Source organism: Coenobita brevimanus, chromosome 16 (assembly GCF_032717465.1).
Source record: "Coenobita brevimanus isolate Jiangsu-jjx chromosome 16, ASM3271746v2, whole genome shotgun sequence".
Lineage (NCBI taxonomy): Eukaryota > Metazoa > Arthropoda > Malacostraca > Decapoda > Coenobitidae > Coenobita > Coenobita brevimanus.
The window spans coordinates 21572721-21582410 of NC_136969.1; the positions used below are offsets into that span (position 1 = coordinate 21572721).

Sequence of the window (9690 nt, forward strand, 5' to 3'; positions counted from 1 at the left end):
CCGCACAACACCGCACCACACACACCACACCACACATTACACCACACCACACCACACAAAATCACCCTCCTACGCTACACCACGCAAAATCACCCTCCAATACCTCACCACACACACCACACCACACAACACTGCACCAAACAACACCACACAAAATCACTCTCCCACACCACACCACACCACACCACACCACACCACACACACCACACGGTCATTAACTAAAGGAACCTGAAGCTCTGTCATTTAGTTCGATAAATTTTCCCCACAAACACCAGACGTTTTTAGTCATCTACGCTTATCTACCCGAAACTAACTAATTCGATGACCTGTTTTTGCTATGTCCTTTACGTCTCCATTTTATTTTAACCAGATTAGGAGAGTCATTTCGAACTCATGAACCTCTTCATATCGACAAAGCTCTCCTATGCTGAATGCAATCGTCTAATGGTAGCATTCGTGAACTCCAAATATATTTCATCTTTAAACGGTTAATCTTTGTGCCGGCAGGTTTGGTGGAGGACGCGAAGGTACAATATCCAGTGTTGGCGTTCACGACCAGCGGACCAGGCCTACCCCAGGATGAGGTCACTATAGCAGAGGTGCTACAGGCGGCTAATTACACCACGGCGATTGTGGGTCAGTTATCACAATTGTTTCCGTTGGTTAGGCTAAGGCCGTATCCACACCAAATGCCTGTTGGTGTGGACGGGAGTTCTGCATCACTGTAACCTACAGAAGTTCCAGCCCGCATCCAGTGGAGACACTTCTGCAAGTTAGATATGTAAAACTCCCGCCTGCACCGGCGTGAATTGTATGTGGACGAGGCCAAAGTCAGTCCTCGTATTCGTTTGCTTAGCTGTGGTTAGGTTAAGTTGGGACTTTTTATAGCACTCGATTGTCAGGTTAAGTCAGGTTAGGTAAGGTCAGGCAATGTTAGATTAAGTCAGGCTTTGTCTTTTACAATGGCGGTATGTCAGGTAAGGTGAGACTATTTCTGGTGGAAGATGCCAGAGAGAAGCCAGTACTGTTTTTCACGGCCAGCGGAACCAGTCACGTCATCATAGCATCGGGATTACTGGGGCTAACTACGTCACAGTGTTTATTGATCAGTCATTACTCTTGTTAGCTTATACTTAGCTAAGGCCAGGTAACGTTAAATTAAGCTAGGCCAGGATTGCTAAGTGAGTAATCACATTATTAGGTTAGGTTAACTTTAGTTTACCAGATGAAACCGATATCGCATTTGTCTTTTTATTTTAACCATCACAAAAAGATTTTATTCAATTCATTATAGACTAATAGAACTGGAAATATATGATATAGCATCAATAACCCATTCAGTAGAAGTCTCCCCTGAGCTGACTAGCAACATCTGGAGGCAGTAAGAATAAGAGGTTAAGATATTTCTCCCACCCAGAGTTTAGGGCTGTGAATGATAGGTTAAATATGCTTAGTTTACACATTTATTCGGTCGTGTTCTGGTGAGATGAGGAGGGTACCCAGCACGCAGGGTAAGCAGCTCACAGAAGCACATAATGAGATGCTACTCAGTGGCCTTTGCACTGTGAATTGCAGGAAGCCTAAGTTTATAGTTGCTACTCAGGAACTTGGCAGAACAAAAGTGGCATTTGATTTTAAATTAAGTCGACCTTACACTCTGCCAGGAATATTAACGAAACGGTACTCTTGGCATTTTCAAACCTGAGACAAAAGTTTGCTTAACCCCTTCACTCGGTGGTGTATTTTTCGTTTAATACTCATTTTAGCCGGACGATTATACTGAGTTTAGGAGAGATTTTTTTAACCGTAGGAGTCTAGAGGTACCCTTCAATTATCCCTTCGCTGTTAGACACCGTTCCGAAATTGAACAGAATCGTCTGCAGGTTTCAGGAATAAAATGAAATTGCGTCACTGAAGTGAAAGGTTACATAAGAAATGCCACGTTAGCAAGTCTCATCATGAGTGTTAAAATCATATATTTCATGTAAACATCTGTGTCCATTATTATGATACACACATATTACAAGAAAAATATTAATGGGTCTTTATCTATCTATTGCCAGACGCCATAATCCAGTAAGGGGTGGCCGTTAGTCTTTGAGTTAGTTGTTTTACGAGGAGGGGCACTAACCCTCTGCCTACCCACCTGCTGACACGCAAGGAACTCTTATGGGTTAGTTATATGGTTACCACCCAGAGTTGTAAATGATTTCCTGGCGTACAGGAAACCATTAGGCTTGTCACTCAACATAAAGCCACCTGAAATGAAAAGAGGAATAATAAAATGCGACAGGAAAGATGGGAGAAATAGGAAGAGAAGATGGCAGACACAGTAAAAGAGTGATAATGGTGAAGACAGATTAATGGGTAATATGCAAAATAAATTACTAAGCCGGAGGTGTTACGGAGATTTATTAAGTAGACAAGAATACAGTTCAGTGTGGCTGGGAAGGAAGTGTATGTGCCAAACAATCCTCTTGACCTGGGCTCTGTCCTACCTGGGGATCGCCGTTCAACAGGGTGCATTAGTATGTCCTGTAATGGATACTTTTGAGTTATCGAGGTTCACTTGATGACAAATACAGACCCTTCTACTCACAAAAACAGCCACTCCAACACAGAATTCCTTCTCTACATCTCACTGCACATTCCAAAAACCTTTCACGTCTATATCGTCCCGTGAAGCATTGCGTGTTGGTGGGTCACTTCTCAGATAGCGGCTTTTCATCAGCCGTATCAATCACTTGTTCTTCTGGACCCATAAGCAAGGCATGACCGTGCTAACAGAGCTACCCGCCCAGACTCTTGAGTCTGTAAGCCAGAAGGCATCATACATACATAAATATATACCTGTACACACACAAAGTATCTGTCTACCTGTATTTGTATCTATATATCTGAGTTGTAAAAACTCTGGGAAGTGTTCACCAAGCCACTTGCTACTTTGGCGGACACAAGGGGTGCTGTGGTTGAACCGGTGTCGCATACTAGTATGCTTGCACCCTGTCGGCTTAAGGCGGGCCGATTAAATTTGGTTCACAGACTACACACACATACAAAGCCACTACAACACTACAGTCACACTCACAAGCACTTCTCACCCTACATACAGTCTCTACCAGACAGCCTAAGCCACTGGGTAGAGATACATTGGCTGTATCGTCCCTGCTTCGATAGGGATAGGCCGTTCCCGTAGTGTACCTCAACGGCTGATGATGATGATGATGATGATATACAGTATATATATATATATATATATATATATATATATATATATATATATATATATATATATATATATATATATATATATACACACACACACACACAGAGAAAGACTGAAAGTCGTGGAGCTGAAGATCGAAGAAACAGTAGGCGAATACAGGGCCAGAGTAGGTGAGGGGTCAAAATCAGTGAGTTGGAATGAAATGGATCTGGACAGCTTGTGGAATGCTTATAGGGACAGCTTAGTTATGAATGCTAAAGCGGTGTATGATACGGCAAGAGTAACAACAAAGAAGAAAGTTATGGCATGGTGGGATGAAGAGGTTAAGAGAGCAGTGGAGGAAAAGAGGAAGAAGTTGCCAGACTGGATACAGGACAGGGGTTCAGTTGAAAAAAGTACTGAATATGCTGAGAGCAAGAAGCACATAAAGAGCCTAGTGAAGAGGAAAAAGAAGGTAAATGATGATCTAGGGAGAAAAATGAATGCAAATTACTCTGAAAATGGGAAGTTAGTCTGGGAAGAGGTACGGAAATGTAGAAGTGACGGTGGAAAGAAATGTGAAAATGTGAAGGATATACTGTAAGTAGAATATTATTAACCCATGGGGATGAAATAAGGACCAGATGGAAAGAAAATTTTGAAAGTCTGATGAACGGGAATGGAGAGAGCAAAGCCACTTGTAACATGATTTGTTTTGGGAGGTGTACAGAGAAGGAATGCAGTGCCAGGAAAATTGACACTTGCACAGATGAAGAACGCTGTGAAACGACTGAAAAATGGGAAAGCAGCTGAGGTTGATGAGATGTATGCAGAGATGATGAAGTGTAATGGAGAAAGCGGGAAGAAGTGCTTGGTGAGAAATGTAAGGAGGCCTGGATGAGTGGAACTGTACTAGTAGAGTGAAGAAAGGACCCGCGTACAAAAATAAAGGTGAGCAAAGTGAGTGCAAGAATTATCGTGGCAAAGGTCGATTGAGTGTGGCAGGGAAAGTATATGGAAGAATTATTATAGAGAAAGTAAGGGATCAGAAGTCCTTTTTGAGTGATGAACATGGTTGCTTTAGGAGTGGTAAAGAATATGTGTATCAAATGCGTACAGTGACACAGAATGTGAAGGCTTATGAGAAGGAATATAAGGTGTTTATGTCATTTATGGATCTGGAGAAATCATACGACAAAATAAACAAAGAAGGATTGTGGAAGGTTTTTGCGCATGTACGGCGTAGATGGTAAGCTGCTAGGTGCAGTCAAGAGGTTTTATGATGGTAGTGAGGAATATGTAAGGGTAAATGGGCATATAAGTGAATGGTTCACGATCAATGTGGATATGTGACAAGGGTAAGTGATGTCCTCATGGTTTTTCTATCTACCTATCTATCTCTATAAATATAAATATATATATATATATATATATATATATATATATATATATATATATATATATATGCTCGACTCTGGGCATAGGCTTCACGGCCTGCTCCTAAGGCCCAGTAGTCCTCCTACATATCATACACCTCTACATGTCACCACTTCGGCGCTAACACCCACCGTCCATATTGAATACATGCTATGGCTGTCTCATACGGGACTGGTGTATTGGTATTAGCGGGGGTATTTTTACGACATGTCGGCGGGTCTTCTGGTAGATCGGTAAAGTTTGCATTTTATGAAATTCAAATCCTTAAACTGTTCCCTGCCCCAGCGAGGATTTGAACCTGGGTCCGGTAGGACTGCAGGCCACCTCTCTACCGATGGAGCCACCGCCTCCCCCAAATATATATATATATATATATATATATATATATATATATATATATATATATATATATATATATAAAACAGAACAGAGAAAGGAGAAGCAAATGGTTAAAAAAATAATCCATACACCAGATTACTGGTGTCCTTCATTCATAAAATGTCTGTAAAAGTTGGATTTGAACTGAATTTTGGAGGGAAACAACTCTGGAAAAGCAAGTTCCAGAGAGATGCCGTTCGGGAAATGAAAGAATTCCGATAGGCAGAAGTTCTGCAATATGGGTGAGTGACATTCCAGTCACTAGCGCTGCCAGATGGCCATGTAGCACGAGGGAAGGCGTGGAGAGGTGACACAATGGATGCAACTTCATCTGAGCATTTGCCATAAAAATACCTGTAAAATAATGCAAGGGAGGCAACACTCCTTCTTACTTGTACGGGAGGTAATTTATTTATAATAACAGGGTTGTTAATAATTCCCGCAGCTTTGTTCTGAAGTATGTCTAGTTGCTTTAATGCAACCTTTCCACATCCACTCCAATATTGAAGCTGAGAGCGCACATGACTCATAAATTATAGCTAACTACTCATCAGTGAAGAAGTTACGCGATTTTAGCAAGTGATCTGACATAAGACGTCCAGCTTAGGGCATTGTTAAGTGAGACACCGAGAATTTCAATGCTTTTGTAGATGGGAATATAAGTAGCACTGAAGGTAATATACGAATCTGGCAATAGCTGTCTATTAATAAATTGTATATATTTCGTTTTACTAGCATTAAATGAGATAAAGTAGTTTTGTCCTCATTTCTTGATCGTAGATAAGTCGTGATTTTATGTAGATGGCTGTACCAAGTTGAGAGTTAGAGATATTAGACTCTGTAAATGGGTGTCTGAGTATGAATGAACTATGAAGTGTTGAGTCATTTGCATATGAATGGATGAGATTGTGGGTGACAGATAAGAGATAATTAACATGAACCAGGAACACGGTTGGCACCAGAACTGATCCCTGTGGCACGCCGGTGGAATATACTGTACATCATCTACTTTTACTCTTATTTTTCTGTTGTTGAGATATGAGGAGAGCAGAGGAACAAAAAACGTTAGTCCATAACATGGGAATTTGGACAGCAGGGAATAGTCCCATACTCTGTCGAAAGCTTTAGAAAAATCAAGGGCTACTGCATGAGTTTCTCCATGTTCGCCGATTGATTAATGAATGGTATGAATCAGGAGATTGAGTATGTCAATGATGGATCTTTCGTGACGAAGACCATATTATCTATCACTAATTAAGTTGTTGGATTAAAGATGTTTAACTATGTGCTTATTAAGTAAAATTTCAAATAATTTACCAAAAGATGATGTGACAGCTATTTGTCTGTAGTCAGAGGGATTAGAGAAACTTTCTTTCTTTGGGACTGGGTTGATATTGGCTTTTTTCCATGAATTAGGAAATGAAGAAGTAGGTATGCATAGTCTGAATAATTTAGGTAGAAAAGAGGAAAGTTCTGGGGAACACTTTTTCAGAGCAATTGGAGGAATTCCGTCTGGTCCTGGAGCTTTGTTGGTAGGTAAATTGTCTAGGATATATATATTTATATATTATATAGATAGATAGATATATATACCATCTTACCCATACAATCCTTGTCCCAACTGATCCATATACAGTAATCCCTCCAATATCCAACGTAATAGAACCATAGGCAGGTCTGGATACTGGTCCTGTCCGGATATTGGGCCCCAGCTTATGGACTTGTACTTATGGACCCTAACTCAGAGAAACACCTATACAACTCCCTCTGGACATGCATAGCACCTATTTATGACCCAAATCACACCAATAAGGCACATAAATGACTGAAATAAATGCAAAAGAAGCATAAAATGAGGGTTTAGAAGTAGATTCATACAATATTAAACATTCTGGTTACTGGCTCCTGGACTGGTACTTATGGACCCTAACCTAGCCTAACTCAGAAAAACACCTTCCTACTGCACATGCATAGCTCCTAACACCCTATTCACACCAATAAAGGACATTAAAGAGTGAAATGAGGTGTTTGAGGTAAGTATAGTATGGAAAAAAGTACAGTATGAAACATTCTGCCTACTTACAGCAAGTCCATGGCCACCTCGATGAATAACCGACTCCTCTCGGACTCTGACAGTAAGAAGGATTTCCTGAAGCACTTCCAGTACACTGTTCATGAAGTCTTGCACTGAACTTAGTCAATTGCACTCAGAAGTCCGTTCTCTTCACAGTGCGCACTCTTGTCTAACTAATGCTCCATTGTAACTTACTAAGTGTTGCACTCTGCACTTTAACTTTTCCCATTCTTCCAATAATTTTCTAAAGCAAAAACAAACAAGTCTATTTACGTTAAATTTTGTTCCAAATTAGTGTTTTCACTCACAACTGTAAATCCTTAACACAACACACTGTTTTTTTCACTGCACAACACTGTAAATTCCCGTGTGGTCTAGTGGAGAAGTTCTTGCTGTTTATTCACTGTCAGAGTTCGAGAGGATCACTGGCAGGTGACCTAGGGATGCGTCGCTGGGTCGTGGTGATGGCGTACCCACTGCAGACGACTCTGAAGACAGATGCAAACTCACGTCAAGTGGTGACTCCACCGTGACTGATGTGCTGGGCTGTGGGTCGGAGCATGAGTGCCTGTCTTGGGGAGGCAACGGAGTGGAGCCAGGGCTGGGCACAGCGTGGGTCACGAGCCTGAAAAAACTCAATGGTTGATTGACGCAATGACCGACGATTCTGACGATTGATGATGCGTTGCCTGAAAGCACGCACTTCCTCCACAAGTCCCAAGGGCCTTATCTCCCTGTCGCAGTCCGGGTGTTCCAGGTAGTCTAGGACGAACTCTAGGTGTTCCCGGAGTGCGCTCAGCTTAGGGATGGCTGGAGTAGTGTCCTGCTGAGAGGAGTCCGCATCATTGTCGCCTTCCTCGTCGGAATCTTCAAGCTCGGTACTGACACCTGCAACTGAAGACGCGATCTCGATATCAGACAATGTCTGATACCCAGGATCGCCCTCGTCGTCATCCAACCACTCACGAACATCGTCCACATCAACATTGTCCCCGTGCGTACATAGCCATGCATGGAAGTCATCCACGTCAAACCCTAGAAAATCGTACTCCACATCCGTTCCGAGAAGCAGACGAGACCAACCATTTTCCAGAGTCTTTACAGGGACTTCCTTCCATGCACTAGCCCAGTTGTACAGTGCAGACTTGATGTTGTAGCAGCGAAGGTTTTCCAAAGTCCGCTGGCCTCGTGTGTCCCATCCCTCCCTGCGCTCGTCCTCGTCCTCGAGAACAACCATCACCTCGTCCAGGAACTTCCGTTGGTATAGGCGCTTTGTTGCCACGATCACTCCTTGGTCCATTGGTTGGATGAGAGCAGTCGTATTAGGTGGCAGAAACATGCACCTAATCCGGCCATTCTCAGCCACCAAGTCCTTGTCACACAGGCGGGCAGGTGCATTGTCAAGGAGAAGGAGGGCCTTTACCTGGTCGCGCGGGGTTCCCAGTGTCTTCGTCTGGTAATTGATGACCTCTTTGACGAAGTGGCGGTGTAACCAGTCTTTGAAGATCATGGCTGTAAACCATGCCTTCAAAGAATGGTACCAGACGACAGGAAGGACATCCATCACCCCACGAAGACACCGAGGCTGCTTTGCACGGCAAACAACAACAGGCTTAAGCCGGTGCATGCCGTTAGCATTGGCACAACATAAAGCAGATATCCATTCCTTGGAGAGCTTGCAGCCAGGTACATGTTTCTCCGTCTCCTCAGCTAGAGTGTTCGTTGACAAAGAGCGATAGAATAGGCCAATTTCGTCAGCGTTGTAGACTTGACCGAGAGTGAGGCCCTCCCTGTCGATCAAGCCCTTCACTTGTGCCGAAACTCGTCAACTCCATCCTCGTTAGCGTCCAAAGCTTCGCCATGAGCTTTACAATTGGTAAGGCCATGCCGTAACTTGAATGCAAAGAGCCAACCCTCGGATGCCTTGAAGTCTAGGGCGTCGTGAAACCTGGCAAACTTCTCAGCAGCAGCCTTCATCTCCGTTCCATGTACCATCACACCAGCAGGACGTTGCTGTCGATACCAAATCAACTTGGAGCGGTCGTTTTCAGCAAACTTGGGAGTAAACAATCACCTTCCTCTCCACGTTGCGTTTGCTTCTCAACGAGAAATCAGCCGTGTACTGCATGAGTTTGTCTCGGGATCTCTTAATATCGAACAAAGTAGATCGGGCCAGGTTGAACTCGCGGAGGATGCAGGAAGAAGACCACCCCGCGTCTGTTTTTTCCAATATCTCCCATTTCTTCTCCAGAGTCAACACCACTCTCTTCCTTCTCTCAGGTGGCGGGGCCATCATCACACACACTAAGAGGAGGCCCGAGAGCAGCAGGAGTGCCTGCAGCAGGTAAGGCACCACCACAAAAGCGAGCACGTGGGCAGCCATAACAACGAGCGTGCACTCGCAGCGAGAGACAGGCGGAAAGTGGGGAGGATGCAGCAGGGCTCTATTGGACGTCAGAGGAATGACGCACCACAATAATGCCCTCCCGCAGAGCACACGACAAGTTCAAATTACGGGCTGGAAAATTTCGTTTTTTATTTTTATTTTTTGCGGTTTTCGGACCATTTTGGGAATGTTGGATCTCAGGACGATTAT

General features: G+C 43.3%; 1 protein-coding gene across 1 annotated transcript in view; it reads left to right on the forward strand.

Annotated features, from left to right (window-relative positions):
* Window positions 1–9690, forward strand: part of LOC145390989 (arylsulfatase H-like) — a 166585-nt gene that overhangs the window by 22784 nt on the left and 134111 nt on the right. Inside the window, exon 3 of the mRNA XM_080265722.1 lies at window positions 508–636. Within this exon, the coding sequence (XP_080121848.1) occupies window positions 508–636 (129 nt within the window). The remainder of the gene's footprint in view (window positions 1–507; window positions 637–9690) is intronic.